The sequence below is a fragment of the Gobius niger genome (genome assembly GCF_951799975.1).
Source record: "Gobius niger genome assembly, chromosome: 14".
Lineage (NCBI taxonomy): Eukaryota > Metazoa > Chordata > Actinopteri > Gobiiformes > Gobiidae > Gobius > Gobius niger.
The window spans coordinates 19110081-19129440 of NC_136865.1; the positions used below are offsets into that span (position 1 = coordinate 19110081).

General features: G+C 41.4%; 1 protein-coding gene across 13 annotated transcripts in view; it reads right to left on the reverse strand.

Moving 5' to 3' along the window:
• The window catches only part of ptk2aa (protein tyrosine kinase 2aa), a 72332-nt gene that overhangs the window by 37248 nt on the left and 15724 nt on the right, over positions 1-19360 (reverse strand). For 4 of the 13 annotated variants that reach the window (XM_079571612.1, XM_079571610.1, XM_079571611.1 and 1 more), the window contains exons 1-6: positions 8792-9607; positions 7518-7765; positions 4180-4349; positions 2438-2525; positions 2121-2200; positions 1977-2039 (exon numbers count right to left, since the gene is read on the reverse strand). In XM_079571612.1, the coding sequence (XP_079427738.1) occupies positions 1977-2039; positions 2121-2200; positions 2438-2525; positions 4180-4349; positions 7518-7765; positions 8792-8915 (773 nt within the window). In that variant the 5' untranslated portion in view covers positions 8916-9607. Of the gene's footprint in view, positions 1-1976; positions 2040-2120; positions 2201-2437; positions 2526-4179; positions 4350-7517; positions 7766-8791; positions 9609-13271; positions 13299-19090; positions 19268-19360 lie in introns of those variants that run through there. The other 9 variants (XM_079571606.1, XM_079571615.1, XM_079571616.1 and 6 more) reach the window with 5 other exon arrangements.

Below are 19360 nucleotides of genomic sequence, written 5' to 3' on the forward strand. Positions count from 1 at the left end.
CACAAAAACACGGCGAAGACGTACAAAAGCATCTAGCAAAACAATGTGCAGCACAGAAACTACAAATGCAGTTTTCAGAAAAAGGCAGCTGTACCGAGAGAGGGAAGTTGCTGCTTATTTACACGTCGCCATGATGTCAACAACATCCTAATTTGATAGTTTGTCTTGTGCATTACACTTTTTATTGCAATAACATCTTATTTAATTAGTCAACAAGTGGAATATATTTGAATTAAAATGTTTGCCATTTCTCTTATGGATCATGTTGAAAAATCTCCCTTTTCCTCCTTTTTCTTTTATTCTTGTCTGTAAGTTTTAAAATCTGGCTTCTGAAATGCAGCTGCAACTAAAACAGTTGACAGCAAGACACAGCTTTGCATTTTTGGTGTAGACAAGACACTTTTTGAAGAGCTCAGACTATTTGGCAAGGTCGAAAGCAGAGGAGCTTTGTTTGTTGTTTTTGGGATAACACCCTTTCTGAATAAAAGGGTGCTAGACATCGCTGCCATGAGAGCAACACGTCGCATTTGCCCCCGATGTCCTGGCATATCACACTCCCGGAGGCACTTTCCGTACCCTCCTCTCCGCGGTGTGAAATATGCATGACACAACATCTTTTTTTCCAATCAACAGAGGAAGGCGGCAGGAGAGACAAAGCCAGGAAGAACGCACGGGAGAAATGGACTGAGGGGACGGGAACAATGGAGACATCAGAGTGTGCTTTTGGTTAATTGGAAAACTCGTTAGGCCGCTGGACACAGAGAAAAGAGCTTCGCGGATTCAGGACGCTCATTAAAAAAACCAACACTGTTTGAGCCAGGCCTCGCAAGAACCTGATCTGTGCCGTTTGAAGCCGATAGAAGATCAAATCAGAGCTGACGAGGAGATAACACAAGCCGAGCTGCCAATGCATCAGTGACCCTGCTAAATGCAATCCAAACATCTTTTGTGGGGATCCAATTTTTAAATGCCAAATGAATCATGGCCTCTAATCAGTTACAAAACACACGGCTCTTCAAAATCAATCTTCCTGCTTTGTAGGAGGCTAATACATTACAAGCTAAGATCTTTTTAAATCTCGATTGAGTAGGGGTGTCTCACTAATACAGTAAACTACACTTTCATTTCAGCCTTTTCCTTTTCACAGGGATTTGATTTAGCAAACAAAGGTTTATTGTGTATAGGGCAGTCATGATTATCGTGCAAAAAATGACAGAAAAGCAATATGTTGTTTGGCTCAATATTCATCGTCAGTGCAAAGTATATTTGCATTATTTGCCAATTTTTCTAATCTAATACTGTATTTTCTACCCAAAGTAAGTTGTGTCTCATTGCATTTCATGTGCATTGTGGTATATTTTAAGATTAAGCCATTTGTTATCTGCATAAAGTCATCTTGAAAGTCATCTTAAATTAAGCTAAAACACAACAGGTTTATTGAAAGTAAATTAAGATTTTTCATCTAGTTTTGAGTGTGGTGATTTCTTTTGTGTTATTTTAAAGCAGAACTAAGTAACTTGTTTAGCTTAATAAATCCTTTTCGTAGTTCCTCTGGGGGTAATACAAGTGCCAGAAAACCACAATTGCAACTTTCCTGCACCGGGTAGGAGGCGCAATACACACTAATAGAATCACTTAGAAGCTAACAGGCTAACAGACAAAGCTAACTTAAACAGTATTTACAGCCAAGTTTGAGTGAAAAAAATTTATCTCCATTGTGTAATTGGATGTACAATATCCCTCTCTCTCTTTGTCTTTTCTGTCAGCGTAGTATTTACTCTCACGGACAATTAATGAGTAAAACGTAACATGCTACGACACCTGCAGTGGCGCTTATGGCCTCTAGGGGCATGAGTTACTTAGTTCTGCTTTAAGTGTAAAGTGTAGTTACTTTTTGCAGCATAAGGTCTTTAGATTTTGTTATCATGACAGGCCTAATTGTGTGAACCAAATAAAAATGAGTTGCCAAAACTTACTCCAGTAGTTCATAGTTCGATTTCTTGTCCAAGGCGTTTCCTCTCATTTCTTTGAAGAACCTCCTGAAATTGACATGAATTTAGCTCTCCGTACACTTCGAGTTTATACTTTGAAGCTTTGGTGCCATTTCAAAAACACATTACCTGATTTCCAAACAGCCGAGTTTGAGTGCTAGATCCTGCTCCACCTTATCTCCAACCTCCGTCATGTAATCGTATTTCACCTAAAAACATGAATAGGACATCATTACACATTGATTTTAACAAGTGTATTCTGCATACGGTAAATGCGCACAGACAGACCATCTCTGACCTAGAAAAACCTCGAAAACAACACAGTCTTCGAGCGATGGCATATGTTTTAGCACTGGCTCCAGGCAAGATCAAATATGGAGAAGTGGTCTGAGCGTCTGGTCTCTGCGCGGGACATTGTGTGGATGCTGTTTGTGCGTGTGCAGTACCTGATGGTAGAAGTAGTTTAGCGTTGGTTTGTCATCTGTAAACTGCTGGATGAAGCCCTTTGGAAGATATCGGATCCTCAGTTCATACCTAGACACAAGAAAACATAAAACAGGAAAAAACATTATGAAAAAGGTGCACTTCATTGTCCCCATGAGGGACTTTGAAGGCTGCATTTGACCCATATCGCTGTGGCCCATCTCCAGGTCTTGAGCTATCTAGTCATGGTCAGGTGTGCCTAGTTGGAGGATTGACCTATTGTGCATGTTTTTGGAGCTCCCAGAGGAAATCCATCAAGACACAGGGCAAACATGAAACCTCATCACAAAAAGGCCCGAGTGATTTAGGAATCGAACCCTGGACCTTCTAGCCGTGAGGCAAGAGACGACCATGCCGCCATTGCAGGAATACATTTTAGTTTAGTTGCATAATTGATTATTATTAGATTTCCTTTTTTGTGACCAAATCAACTTGATCTTTAAAAAGCCCCTTACCTGATTATATTTTTTCCCCTGTGGTGGAATGAATGTATTGTTTTTTTTTTATTCTTTAGTGCATTGGCCGCTGATCTAATTACAAAGCATTTTTATCAATCATGAACAGCGTAGTTGTCATTGCCTGATTGTGACATTGTTGCTCCCGGAAAGTTGGAAATAGAAGAGTTAGGAATGAGTTCGGACCGCAACTACACTATAAAAAATGCCATCTTATCTTGATAAATGACTTGAAATGTGCTTGAATTAAGATAATTAATGCTGATCTTGAGTCTTGAAATAAGAGTTTTCCAATGGAACAAGCATTAATTTGAAAAATCAGAGAAAGTCAAAGGTCTCGTTCCATTGGCAACAACAATGCCTGCTCAAAGTCAGCACAAATTCCAATAATTCAAGCACTTTGAAGTCATTTTTACCATTTTTTTTTCCAATTTCAAATGTATGTGCTGCCTCTTTCATTGTACAATCATGTATAGAGCCTTTAATTTGCTTTCTTCTGTTGGTCTGCAACATAATATGGGCTTATTCTATTGAACATTTATAACTGGAAACATGCCACTATGTCCGTGGAGAGGAAAAAAACTACTACTCCTAAATTACTACTACTTTCTCAATGACAGCTACTATTGGTAGTGTATAGCATCCAAAGTGAGTTACTTCATACGGCCCGAAAATGCATTTTATCCTATTTTCGACTGTGATAAAAAACACAGATGGAAAACGTAAATACAGACATAAAAAGTGTTGTTGACTTTATCAGACAAAGCCGGCATCTGCTTGTCTCAAAGTGATGTTCCCAAAGCTAAAGATCTCGACCCTTGAATAGCATTAGTGCCAAACCACCACAATAAATGTTATATACACCATTTCATTTGCATATTAACTGCACAGCAACACAAGCCACGCACACGGCCCCCTATATACATATGATAAAGACTGGGGACATTTCTCATGAAGCCGTCAGCAGTTAATCACGTCAGACGCTTAACCTGACAATGAGGCAGACTGCACTTGACCACGGTTTAGTAAAACTGTGGCTTGAAATAAATTTACCAAATACGTAATGACCACTTGTTGAAAAGGGCAGCTCAGAGTGCAGTATGAGGATCATTTGAAAATCTTCCTCCTGACAGAAATGAATGATTTTCTAAACAAGCACTAAAGAAATTCCATCTCATAGTTTGGACAATATTTGCAAAAAATAAATATGGGGGGAAAATGGAGTAGAGCACGAGCCAGTTTATAATCACCTCCACTCCTCGTTGGGCCGGCCCTGCTCGTACGTCTCTCTCACGTGGGAGACGCCCAGGTCGGGGTGCAGCCAGTGCACCTGGTCTCTGGACGAGGCGTTGCTGAGGCGCAGGCCGAAACAGGACGTCCAGCGCACTTTGTAGATGTCAAGGATTTTCTGGATGATTCCCTGCACACAGCGAACGCACAAGACTTAAAACTTTGTTGGTGGCCCCCAGTTGGTAGCAAAGTACATACATTTTCCATACCTTTCATAATCCAAGCAATTTATTGATGATAAGAAAATAAAGCTGCTGAAATTGTGATTTTATTTATTTATTTTTTATTACTGAGTCTTGCTATGTTTGTGGTATCACAACATTTGAAGTAGTTTAAAAAGGAGGAAGGAGGGCAAATGAAAATTCCATGGCGGTAACTATGGTAACTGGCGAATTGCAGATTTTTTCGTCTTAGTTTTAGGCTAATATCTCAGTCATTATTGAGAAGAATCCAGATGAAACAAAAACCTGTTTCAAAGTGCATTGTCTCCTCTGTCAGCACACATGTCTATTATTTCCTCAGTGGAGACAATATTCAAAAATGACTGTGATTTTGGCCAATAGGAAGAACTTTCAGACATAAAAATAATATGTCCGGTTTGTCAATCCAATCACCATCAAACACTGAAGGAGATGGAGATTGGAGATTTCTTACAAAAACTGTATTTTTCTTCCATAGAGTTGTATCGGCCCCTGCCCTCCGCCTCACATTATGACATCATCACACTCGTGAACGGCACCTATTGCACAGTTGAAATTGTGATTTCCATTTCCATCCCATTGAAGCTAATAGTGAAGCCACAGGTGACATTATTCTATTGCGTCCTTGTCGTTGTGTCCATGTCCAGCCTCACCTCCGCCAGTCTACCTCAGGGCAGTTGTGGCTTCAAGCTTACCATCTAATATGGAGTGAATGGATAATGACAATTGTGTAGTGTTTTGAGAAACTTGTCAAGCTTGCAAACCACAATACAAGTCATTATTATCAATACTAGACGAGTTATTTGTGCATCAAAATGAGAAGGAGATGCTACCATTGTGCACTCATGTGAGCAAATCCTGGTGACATTTAGCATTTGATCAGCAGCGGAGTCTTGAGCCTGAGTGAGCGAATGACTGGGTGACCTCCAGCGATTGACGTTCAACCCAAACAACTTGACAGACATCGTACACACATGCACGCACACATGCCCAGTGCCGTGTACAGCGCTAGGGGCTCTGACCTACATACGGAGGGACGGAGAGATGGAAAGGAAAGCGGGAGAGAGGAATGACGGTCAAATGGACAAAAACACTCTTTGACCTTTGTAAGTTTCAGCTGATTCGGAGTCTCGGGACTGAATCTCGAAGCATTTGGCTAAGTAAACCAGTCCAGAGCAGACGCTGTGACCCGAGGATATATGTGTTTACTGCAGGAACATTCGCAGGTTATAGAGCGCTCTTTATTGGAGCAGGCAGCCAGGACCTTGGGTGAAGGACGGGAGGAAAAAACACACACCTCTGAACTACTTACAGAGATAGGCCAGGCTTTGGGAGGGATTTTCAGCAATAAAAGTCTATACTGTAGATTTTCAATGTTTTTTTTTTTTTACCAGTGGTTTTGAATCTAGTGTAAAAGACAATGAGGACAAACTGTGCCAAAGGCAGACTGTACAGGAAGGCTACGTCTGTTGTAGGGCATAATAAACATCCTCCATCCAGATATATTCTATAGAGTCTAAAATGCTTGAAAGCAACAACTGGGTCGAACTGTGGAGTGAGCCAGACACAAACGATAAATCTTTTTAAGAAAATGTGTTACTTTCTCGTTCCTATCCTTGTTTCAGAATGACATTTGTTGTTTCTATTTAGATAACACGCAGTTGTGAGGAATCGAAAGTTAAGTGACCTTCCACGAGGGACTGCAGCCCAGAATTGGTTATTTGGTTTAATTTAATTGTATTTCCCCATTTGTCTCTCCTGTCGACCGTCTCCAGATGGTCCTGACTGATGGCCGCTCTTCTTCAGCGAAAGGTCAAGATTTTCATGATAACTCAATAGCTTTCATGAGTGACAAATACAACCCGAGTATTGGACAACTGGCATCTAACGCAAGAAAACCTTTCCTTTTCATGACAATACAAGCAAATATAATGATAGACTATTATACCAATAAACTGCTGCAGCTTTATCTGTTACTTACACTATTACAAGGCAACAGCTCGTGTTGTTTATTAACACTTGAATAAAGTCAGACTTTGACATGTTTCACTCTGGAGCAGGTCTGGCTTTAAGACTTTTGAATGAAACTTAAAACAGAGGACCTCATGGACCTAAGTGGACTATGCCTGACTATGATTGTGCTAATTTACTTCCATTTTAGCCATAACATAATTTGAGGAAATAATAAGCTTGCTTAAATTTAATAGAACTTTTAACCTCTTAATCGAGCACATTTTCTCCAGTACAGCTTTACCCAAATCTAAAGCTTCTTGACCGGAGCTTACAGCCTACAGGCCAGAGCCTCATTTGAAAGCTACAAACAGTTTGTTTTCCTTGTGTTGTTGCCATGTTGCTGTTTTTGTCTCATTTTTGTTACTCTTCTGTTGGTCTTTTGTTGCTTTTGTGTCACTTTTTCAGGTCACATTTTAATCAATATTTTGTTGTGTTTTTGTTGGTTTTTGTTTATTCTTTTGTAGCTTTTTTCTTGGTATTTTGTGGCTTTTTTTTAATCACTTTTTTGTTGCTAGCTTGTTGCTTTTTTTGTCACTTTTGTGTAGTTTTTTTGCCATGTTTTTGTCACTTTTTGTTACTTTTTTGCCGCATTTTGGTCACTCTTTTGTTGTTTTTTGTCACTTTATTGTTGCTTTTTGTCACATTCTTGTCACTGTTTCATCACTTTTCTGATCACATTTTAGTCACTTTTTCATCACTTTTTTTGTCTCATTTGTGTTGCTGTTTTTGATGCTTTAATTTTTCAGGAAGCTTTTAGATTTGGGTATTGCTACACTGGAATAAATGTGCTCGGTTCAGGTGGGGGTTGAGAGGTTAAATAACAATGGCTTATACTTGTAGTGCATTTTACAGGCTTGAGTTGACAAGTTTCTCAAAGTGCTTTACTGTAGTCATTACTGGGGTAGACTGTGGGACATATAACTACTAACCAACCACTCACTCCCATACATGGTCTTAGGCAAGCCGAGGGATGTGTCCAAAACAAGAACACAATGACAGTCTGCACGACTGCCAGGATTCATGCCAATCACCATCCGAACGTTTTCACAACATTCAAGACAGTTGATCAAATATCACATCCTCACCCTGACGTCCGTGGCGTCTCCATATCGGATGTTGGAGTACCAGCAGCTGAGCTCGGTGTTGGTCTCGTGGTAGTGGAAGACCTTCAGCACGCGGTCCACGGATCCAGCCATGGTCCTGTCCGACGCCGCCCCGGCGCTGAGGCGTGACTTCGCTCCCGCCAAAAGATTGTGGTTCAGGTTGGGCTCCATGTAGGCTGTGGCCATGGTCTTCCCTGCTCCCACCGCTGCCGCTAGGTGTCTGTCATATTCTGGGAACACACCAGAGAATGCAGGATTAGAAAGTAAATCTACATGGAATCAAATCCACTGGAAACACGGGAAGAGCGTCCCTAAAGTTTTCAAAGGAAATATCTCTACTGCGCTTATGACGTGAATTGGCAAAGATGAAATGCAGTGAACAATGTGATACTTAAGAGCGAGGAGTGCGCTTCGGGTCAAGGCTCACCGCGTGAAGTGTTTGAAGACAATGAGACGCAGGAAAAATGTCTATCCTGTGCAACACTGACACGTTTCCTGAACCTCATTGTGTTTTTATGACGCCTTTAGGCTTCTGAACAGATAAGTTATTACATACTGTATTTTACATTGCTTAAAGGGACTATACAGAGTTTAAAAATGTTAAAATTAAGTATTTTTCTCCCCCTACATGTTCCAACAATGTCCTAAGGTATAGAATGCGCCCAGACATATTCACCACAACTGTCTCTAAAATCCTGCACTGTCACTCAATAAGGTATTAATTCGGGTCCGAAGTGCCGTCATGCACAAGCTTAATATAGAAGCTGCAGTTACACGTATGACCTGAGGTGGTAGTAGTGAGTATAAAATGGCTAACTTGCATCTAGCCCCTTTAATTTATGTGTTTACTTTGTTAAAGTAATACTAGACTGAAAGGCAGAGTTTTGCCCATGTTTTATGTAAAAATATAAGTTCTGGATTTAATTTCCGATCCACGCTTGGCTGCATTTTGTCAACAACTCCATTATCACTTACATGATGGTCAGATAAATACATAAAAGTCAGATAAACATAGGTGTTCCTCATCTAACATAGATGAGGAACACGTTTGACATTTCCAACAGCTAATAAACATGGAAAACAATCTGATAGGCCGTTGAAGAGAGTTGCTATAGTTTCTTTAGCCACAAGATACAAATCATCCTAATGGCCACACATACTTTTGCAGGACTGACATCTCTGCACGGTTCCCATGGAGTCAGGTGTCACAGGCTCCCCTACCTGTGCATTTTTCCCGATAAAGATTTCATTCATACCTCTGTCCCAGCACATTAGGAAACGGCCGCAGCCACCTGGCGCCATAGACACACATATCCTCCCTTCCTTTGCTCTGTTTTGATCCAGGACGGACAGGCAACCGGTGGCTTCGCAAACTCTCATCGCACACAGCGGTCTCGAAAGACGTCCGAAAGGTTAGGTCAGCAGATGAAAACAGGAATCTTCTCGCAATTGTCCCATAACCAAAACAACTAGCCGCTGTCTCCTGGGGCGTTGATTGTTGTCTGCGGCTTTTGTCAACAGCTTTGTCCACAAACATGCGCAAAAATCACCCAAAGCGTTGCTAATGTCTCCTCCACTCTTGCCATAGTCCAAGTTAGATCCACAGGAGTCGCAAAACAATGTAAATGTGACGACTTCAGAACTAGCTTTTGGTCCACTTCTTCACCTCTTCTTGCACGGGACAGCACACTGTTGGTTTAGCGTCTGTTTTTTTGGCCCCAGCCTGCACCCTGTAGTTACCCGGTTGCCGTGGAAGTGAAAGTAAATCGTGTCCGTCGCTAAGGAGAGAGTTCGAGCTATTTCAATCAGACAGAGGACAGTCCTGTTTGCCAAGAAGCTCCAGAGTTGAGTGGGATTGCCTGTGGTTGAAGGCGAAGGCAGTGACTATCTTCTGAAGGACAAAAAGTTCGCCCACTTGTCATCTCCTTTTGGCAGCAGGTTCCAGCAGATGAAATACACTCCGCAGTGGCAGCGGTGAAGAGTGAAAGAAGCAACAATTGCCTGAGCTGGAATGAAAGGAAAAGGACAGAGCAGCGCTACCAAAAGTTGAGTGCGGGACAGGAGGGGAGCGGAGAGGCTGCAGGAGGAGCCAGATGCTATTAATATGCAAATCCCATCCCGAGCGTTTCAATGAGGACCCCTCCCACCGACTGCTCTTTATCAGGACGCCCCCCAGGCTAATGCCACCACCAAGTAGACAGGTGTATGAAATGCAAATTCCCTCAAAGGTCAGCTGATACAAATATGCCTTTTATCCGGATGTTAATGTTTTATCTATCGGCTTTCTAGGCAACATTTGAAAGAGAAATCAAAGGAGAAATGGACGGGATTGGAAACATGTGTTGCCTGGTCCAGAAAAAGAGCTACAACATGAATTTATTTGTAATACTTTTCCATAAACATACTAACAACTAACAACCACCCACGAAAGAGAAAAACTAAAAGACTACAGAACAAAAGCATGAAAATATATTACAAAACATGAATTTCTTGAGTATGTTTTTGTCATTGAAGCCCAAAACTACAGCCAAGTAAGGTACATCGGTAGGTCTAAAACAGCGCAGCCACTTTGAAACAAGTTACAAATTGGTGTTGATATGAAAACTTGTATTCTCTGAATGAACACATTGGATCAGATGGGATTCCGAATTGTAAAAATACATTTCTTTCTTTCTTTTCGGAAAATAAAATCTACTGGTGAATAAACAATAGATTGGTTTTAATTTTGAAAAACGATGTTGAATATTTCAAGATAAAGGGACTATACAGAGTTTACAAATGTCAAAATGAAGTATTTTCCTCCCCCAACATTTTCCAGCAATGCCCTAATGTGTAGAATGAGCTCAGACCTGTTCACCACAACTGCCTCTAAAATCCTGCACTGTCACTCAAAAAGGTGTTAATTCGGGTCTGAAGTGCCGTCATGCACAAGCTTAACATAGAGACTGCAGTTATGTGTAAGGCCTGAGGTGGCAGTAGTGAGGATAAAAATGACCAACTTGAATCTAGTCCCTTTAAGTTTTAAATATTCGTTACATATTCAAGTTTGAGGCACATCATTTTTGGTTGTCCTCTCTCCTACACCTTTTCCATATAGGGGTGGGCCATACCGTATCGCAAATGATATTATACCGATATCATTTTTTAAAATATCATTATCATTTTTAATACTGTTGTTGTGGCCACGGTTTCATTTGCATGCAAACTCCTGCTGATTTGGACTGAAGTCACAACCAGGCGCAGACTAATCTTACGCTCAGCTCCATCAGAGCAGCTGAAATACTGACATAGGACACAGGGGCTTAAAAAGTAAAATGAAGCATTTAAATTGCTTGAGTAGATTATATTTGTGAGGAAATGAGCACGGCACTAAAAATAAGAATAAAATATCTCTGAATTAATCTTCCATAAGGCTTGGATTTATATATATGGGAAATATATTGTTATTGTGATCTTTCTTTTTTATAGCATGATATATATTTTAGGCCATATCGCCCTGCCCTATTTCCATATATTATGCAACATAATTAAACACTTTCACACAACTGCAGGATTTTTCACATTAAATTTCCATAAAAAGAAAAGGTCCATCACTACCGCCTTGCTTCATCCTCATACACATTTTTCCTCCACCCTCTGGGGCGTAGCAAACCCTACCTCCCGCCCTCCAGAGACACCTACTGTATAGTTAGTGGAACCCAGATGTCAGGTGCAATAAATCAAACCAACACTGTGTGGATGTTCTTCACTAAAAACTGAACGAGGCCCCATCTTCTTATCCAGCACAAAAACCCACGAACCTTAATGTCACCTTGGCCTGTGCTTTGTGTTTGGGACATGCACGCGCGGCTCCCCTATAATTTGCGCCCCATCTGACGAGGCGGCCATTGTTATGAAAATGTGGCGGGACGGGGGGTTTGGAGAGCTGAGAGGGGGGGGGGAGTGTGGGGAGCGTGTCGAGGGAGACTATTCAAAGCCTTTTGTCAGCGGGCCGGATGTTGTCATGAATAGGAAGACATCTTTTGGGACAGCGCCAACGTGGGGCTCTTATTTCCTCTACCTTATCCTGGGCTTATGTGGCCAACTAGGACACTGCATGCACAGACCTGCAATATTGTGGTTTTAAGAAATGCTATGAAAAAGAAAAAGCCTTTTACCGTTTTTCAGATTCCCAAAGTGTCTATTATTATTAATCAATTCTACTGTGTGCACTGTTTTTACATTAACAAAGGCCTCTCCTCTGCACTAATGAGTCTAGCGCCCACTCACTCAGAACTGTGATGCCTTAATTGTCTTTCACACTTACAATATAACCCACACAGGGCAATTAGTGCTTTTGCTTTCTCAAAACCGCTGATTATCGCGGTCAAAGCTCCTGTGAGCGCTTAGCTGTTTACGTTGCACTTCAGGATTGGAAACAGAGCCCAACCAACAAATAAACTACACTCTTCTCAAAAGCGATGTAATTACACCATAGAGGTAGAAGAGATGACCGTGAGGGCACGCAAATGTGATCCACAGATGATGGGAGCAGGTTTTACCTTGAGGCAACAGGCAAGTCCAAACCAGGGGACGTTTACAGCCTGAGGGCTCGTTTTGGAGGCTTTGCTTCATTGGGCGCAAGTTAAACAAAGTCCCAAGAAGAAAGGGGAAAGCATTAGATTGATGCTCTGACTGTGTCTATCTGAATGACTTAATACTGTTTATGAGTGCACAATAAATACCACATTTTATTCATATTTAGATTATTGCAAAGTATGGTTTTGTGGCTTGATGCATCGCTTATGTTTTGAATCTTTTTCTTTGATTTTATGACTGGTCAAAAGGCCTCAAAATTGAAACATAGGGGTTAATCTGATTCCCGTTTGGGGAAACACATTCCCTTTTGAGTTTTCAGAGTAAAGTATCCAGGGAATAATTGAGCAGTGTAGGGCGATATGGCTTAAAATCTATATCACAATATAAAAAAGAAATATCTCGATATATTTCACGATATAATTGACAATGGACAAATTATTTCAAAAGCCCAGGCTTACACCTATGGGGAAGATTAATTAAGAGATATTCCATTCATTTTCTTACTAACTTCCTCACAAATATGATCTACTCATGCAGCTTACATGCTTCATTTCATTTACAGTCAGTGTTTATGCTGCTCTGATGGAGCTGAGCGTATCAAAAAATTGCGAATAAGATATGTGATACGATATGGCCCACCCCTAAAATTGAAACGACATAATGGAGTTCAATGGGAGTGTTCCTCACACACCAAAAGTGTTCCTGTAACTACAGATTTACATTTCAAGCAATGCTGACACCCGTGAATAACATTTCTATAATCCTGGCCATCTGAATGCCTGATCTCGGGGGCTAAGCAGGGTTGGGTCTTGACTGTGAGTGATATGTGAGTGTTTGGAGGGTCCACTGAAGCAGATTGGCACCACAAATCCTATAGTCTGTGCAATGGACCAATGTGGTTACCGTGGCTACAGCAGAAAAGCGCCATACAAATAAAATGTCCTTCCCTTTCCAATCTTTCCAATATGTAGGTGAAGGTTTGAGCTCTACCAAAATAAAGTGTTTATTTTTTTCAGCTCAGAATCCTCAGTTCATTCATTCATTCTGTCGGTTTCAGAGGTATTGATTGAAGACGTCAAAGTTTCATGTTGTGAGAGCAAACTGTCAGTGTATGTGTGGGAAAGTAAATGCATGAGGACAGTGTATCCATTGACTCACCCGTGTAGTATGCAATCCTGGAAATATCTGAAAGGCAAACAGAGAAAGAGCACGGTTAGCTAAAGATTATTCAGCTCATCAAAAGCACATTAGCTGCATGTTAACAGTCAGTTCATTAAAAATAAAGGGGTACCAGTGTCGGCTCTGCATGTGATTAATTAGAGCTACTTTCAGAACAGATCAATATCTACAAGAATGACACAATATTGATTAGAAGGTCAATGGCTTGCTCTCACAACACGACCCACACGGGCAGCTGTTTAAACAGGTAATTTCACAGTGTGAGAATACGGCGAACGCGAGCCGATCATTACAGATGCGTAAATGTGAGGCGAGGATGAGAAAGCGTTAGAAATTCATGAATCCATATCTGTGGTCAAATACACTGCATTATGGGTAACAATTACAATACCTGAAACCAAAGAGCCACAGCAAATTCACATAAGCTTTTCAGGGGTTTGAAAGTCTCGTTTTTGCTGGTTTAAGAAAGTGTTTTGGTGAGCTAATGTCAATGTCGTTTAACATATTATTAGCATTACTATCTCTGACAAAAAATGTGCTTTGTTATTGCACATCTTTTTTATGACTGCACTATATTGCATTTTAAGTATGGTATATCCGCCGTCATTGTCTGTGCTTGACAATGAATTGCTACATCCCAAATCAAATCTCCTGCCGTCCTGGAAGTGGCAGCGCTCTTCCTAGAAAGCCCCATTTCATACATTATAAAGTGCATCCTTCTCCCACAGGAAGCCGACCGAGGACCGCTGGGAACCCAACACCCGGTTAGAGCTGCGCTTGGAGGTCGAGAGACAAGGGCCTTAAGTGCACGGGACGCCCCTCGTGTATGCACTGATAGGGCCACCGGGTCTACTGTCAGCGGGGCTCGTCAACAAAGATGATGTAATGGTGAAAAAAGAAACCCCAAACGGCGAAGCGAAATGCCAACAAGGTGACTCACTGCGTCGGAGCTTTATCGACAAACAGGGGGAAATACGAAACCGAGGCGGAGGATGTGCTGCTGGTGCTAATGGAGGCCATTCAACAAACTGAGAGGCGATTTGACTGACACGTCTCAAACAACTGCAGAGATTGGAGAGGGCTGCTGAAGGCCGGCACAATATCAAGAATGATTTACTTTGAAAACACTGAAGGACATGTTTTATTTTGGGTAAAAGTGGAGCCAAGATTAGGGTTGGACTGTTAACCGTAAATCACATCGAATTTGGCTCACCCTTTACCAACGCACCCTGCTCATCAACCTGAACTTCATACGGAGACCACTAAACTAAATGATTTCTTGGACTTTCTTTTCTGTTACGGGTGGATGGTAAAATCTTGAATTAAGCTCATGGTGATCTAGTTCCCTCTGGACCAAAGTGCAGCAGTGCTAATTACACCGCAGGCTGCTTCATATCAAAGAGCAGCTCATGGTCTGTGGGAGCCGCAGCAGCAGCAGACTGAGAGGACGGTCTAAACACCTGCTCCTCAAGCTGGGAGTGGGACTGTCCCGCCAAGCTCCGTCCTACTGCAGTCTCTTCGAACTCATTCCACTTTTCTTTTTGCAGGAAAGACCAGTAGGTAAAGTAAAGTAGTAAAGTAGTCACACTTTTTTTCATAGTTTGCCTGGAGCTGCGACTTAAATATCAAAATATATAATGTCACGTTTGTTATTTTCACACTGACAGCCACTAGAGGCTTACTAGGCTTGTTAACCAGTATCTGTTACTCTTGCACAGTTGTACAATGACAATTGAAGCACTTACTTACTTCCTTACTTCCTTACTGTACCGTCGGATAATTTAAAAAACGGTTAAGTGTGGAGTGAGTGAGAAACTTGTGCGGGACTGGCGAAAAGCACTGAAATTAAGAAAACAAAAAAGGTTAATTAGCTTAAGCTAAAAGCTAGATGACCACAGCTAGAGGAACGAGTTTGCAAATGGGAGCTTGACCAACGTGCTGCCGGGAGAGGCTTGTCAACGGTGCAGTTACGACTCCACGCCCAGGTAGTTGCCAAGGCTGGTGCGACTTATACTCCGAAGCGATTTATAGTCCGGAAAATACCCATTTACACAAAAGTGTTATGGTTCTAACGGGTTTTGAGAAATAGACTTCAGTGTACGATAGCTTCACTAAACATCTTGGTTAGTTGCTGGAAAAAAGAGGCAAAAAAGTGCTGCAATAGATCAAATCTTGGGCTTGTATGGTAAACATCATAGAGAGTCAATGAGAGAAACTCTGAGGCACAGCCAAGAAAATTAAATAGGGTTAATTAGCTGACTCTTGACAATGGAAAGACATTTAGCTTCCAATTCTCGACACTCTCTGTCTATGTCATTCCAAGTACTGCAATTCATTTCAAAGTACAGTATCTTTAACTAAATGAGAATTACATACAGCACTCCACAGCGATCCAGACAGGTTCGTTTGCCCTGGTTTCTTTCAACTGTAATTGCAGCTTTGAACGAATGGTTTTTAGATTGCTGTAAATCAGACTAAACAACCGTCTGCTCTGGTGATGCGTGCACTGAAGCTGAATTCACAGGTCTCAGATGTGAAGGCAACTCAAAGCCAACAGCGTAGAAACTCAAGCAGCTGAGGTCTCCAAACATCAGCTGCTCTTTAGGTGGAGAAAGGCCACGACGAGCGCAGAGATTCGCCAAAACTTCAAACCAAAAGCAAATCTGGTGAAGGGTATTGGGAGACAGATGTTGTTTTGCAAGAAGAAATGAGGCAGGTTTTCAGAGGGATCTCCATAGGTGGAGAATCAGCTGTCTTGCCTCGTTGCTGTGGAGTGAGTTGAATTATAAAGTGGAAATAACTACAGATGCCTTACAACTTCGCTGACGGTTCAGTCCCAGCTTTGTGCATACTGACAATGTATTCTTGGGCAAGAGACTTCACATATCCTGCCGGTGTGAATGAAGATTGTCAGAGAAGTGCAAATGAACTGGGTTTCTACCAGTTAGGCCTTGGAGCAACTGTGTGGGGCTACAGAACTATAGGTAGAATGCAGAATAAGTGATCGATGCCCTAAAATGCTTCTTTTTTTTCTTGAAAGACGTTATAAGACATCAAAGTGATCTTCTGTGGTCTACGGCTAAATGCATTTTGATTTGATGACTTGACTTTGGAAACCTTTTCGTAGGCAGTGAGAATGACGTAACAAAACTGTGAATACAAGCTTTCACTTTTGCAAACAAATCAACAAACAGTTTGAGTGCAGAACAGAATGGGTTCAGTGATGAGTGATGGACTTTCAGAAAGGGTCAAACTCTTCCAGATTGGAGTGTTTTGGCAAAAGAGGAAGAAACAACCAAAGTAAACAGGAAAATATTCAGGTAAATACTACAACAGGTATGTTTTTGATGAGGGACCAACATTATAACAGGGCTTGAAGCTTTCAAAAGTTGATTCTACCATGTTAATATGCCCCTTTTTAAAATATCGTGTTGACTGTATATTTACATATTTTTTTAAGACACTAGCAACAAACCTTGGGCAATTATTCGAGCCACATTAGACGAATCAGACGCTCGACACAAACAGTGTCTTGGTATAATAAGGGGTCTTCCCGAGGCCTGCTACATGCATGCAACATAATAAGGTCATGTGAAACGCATGGCTGCTCTGAGCTCACACATTTATCTGCAAAGGCCCAGTGACACTTGTGTTCATCGGAGTGTGCTGTTCAGGTGCAATGATAAAGCTAACCGGCTTAGCGCGGGCAGCAGCATATATCACACTCGGACCAGATGCACTAGATGTATAATTCAGCGAGACAGATTAGGAGCGAATGACGAGGCGAGATCATTTAAATGATAGCAGTAAACATAAATCAAGGCACGACTAGAATGACCCATGCAAGTCCCTCCCAATCCATGTCACGTTAATGTTTACGCTGTTTACATGCGCCTATATTTGAAAAACATGTTTACGGCAAATGGGGATTCACATGTAACATGAAATATTAAAAAGCTAAGGCGCAGGCTAATGTTTCTTTGATTTAGAGCTAACTCCGGGGTAGCGGGTACACAAGGCTAAAAATAAGCTCTTCAGTGTAATTGGCCATGAAAGTGATTCCTCTCTGGCTTTGCTACAGCATGGTGACAGTGAGTCCCAGTTCATTCAAAACTTGTGACGCTTATCTTTGCTCGCTGCAATTTACAGAAGTGCAATTACCCGAGTGGTGGCGACATGTAGGAGTTCATTGCGGTCGATGTTCAAGCGAATGCAAACTAAATCTTAAACACGAGACACCTTCAGGAAGCTCTCAGTAAATGATATCAAATGTATCGGAAGTAAATTATGTCTTGGACTAGTTTTCTGAAGGCAAATAAAGGAAGCAGACAAATGGAGTGGCACAATAATGACAGCATTTCAAAGCTGCAACCATGTGAGCAGGTGTAAAATAGCAGGAGGTAAAGCCCTAATTGACTTTACAGCAGCCTGTGGTTGCTTCTTGTCAATGCTCGTCAATGTCACTTTATAGGTGAAAATGTAATCGGGAGAGAAGCTCCTTAGCTTAAAGATTTTAAAGATTTAAGACTATTACTTCTCTTGCTAATGGAAAATTGATTCTACAATAGCTCAGTGTTTGATAGCCCTTGAGATCAGGTCTGAGTTTGCAAATTGGCATCAGTTCTGCAGGAAAAGGGTTACACTGAACTTTACAGCACAGTAAACACAAGGTAATAGGATTGAAAAAGCGTGGAAACTAAGGATTACAGGGATATATTCTTCCATATTATTACAAAGAAAATACGAACCATGAAATAAATGTGTGTTAGTGTTCTGTAATTACAATAACTATCATGTTATTACACTTTTCGGTTCATCCAATCAATGCTATTCCCGCCTCTTGCTACGCAATTACTGTAAACTATAATAAGAAGTTAGGCAAAGACAAAGCACATCCGACTCTAAGTGAAGGAAGTTGTACTCTCACTTTTTGTTCATCAAATGCTTATCAATTATGAACCAAGATCGGGACAATCAAACACTAAATGATGAATGATGATTTAACCCAGAAACAAGACGCTAGAGGGGCTGCTTTACCCATCCACTCGCTCACGCCTCCTCCGTGCAGAACCACGTGCACGCCGCTCCTCACAGCTCGCTCGATACTAATGTGACATGCATATTGTCTTTCTCAGGCACACGTTACCCCCCCCAAAACCCCGCCTCCCACCTCCTCCTCCGCACAAGCCAAAACACCCCACACGGAGAAGCTCGCTGCACATTTACATTCACATATGGCCGCTCATTAGGCTGCCTCAAACAGAATAGTCAAGTGGGGAGAGGGAGAGGCGCGAGAGTCAATTAGAGCCAGAGGATTTGGGGGGGATCACGGTTACAATATATTAGGATTAATCTCATTATAGGAAAGTCAATATTTCATTAAGAGAGTATTACCAGTGTCACAATGAACTGGAGACACAGACTATTGTCAGAATCCCAAAGAAAGACAACGATTTTTCCTTTTCAATATTGTATGACTGAATGTTTTTGACATGTTGACAAATCAGGCACCCAAATTGGCACAACAATCCTTTTCAGCTTCACTCATCACTGTACCACAAACATCACCACTATATTGCTAATACTTATCTTCAAACTGGCCATTTACGAGTGATACAAAATGTTGTTAAAGTTACAGTACGTTTTTTACATTGTCATTTAGGGAGGCTGCATGTGCTAGGAAAAACAGCCTAAAAAGTTTTAGTTTTTTTTTTTAGCCTTGTTTTGAACTTGATTCAGTTTTTCCCTTCTTGTTTATTACTAGTAAACTGAAACATTATAGGATCCAAAAGTCTTACCGTGATAAAGCCCTTCCATTGATACTCCAAAAAGAGGGAGCAGTAATTGCCACCGAAATAACAGAGAAAATGGTGAAAAGCCAGTGTTCCTGCTTTCTGTAGGTCACCAGAGTCAGCTTTACTCTTCACTGACAGCTCACGCTGGATTAAGCCACAGCCTCCTCCTCCTTCTCTTTTACTACAACTACGACTGCATCAAATCAGAGCAGCGCGTGTGGGAGTGGAGCGGAGTTAAAAAAAAAAAAAAAACACATGGGAGGTAGTCTTTTG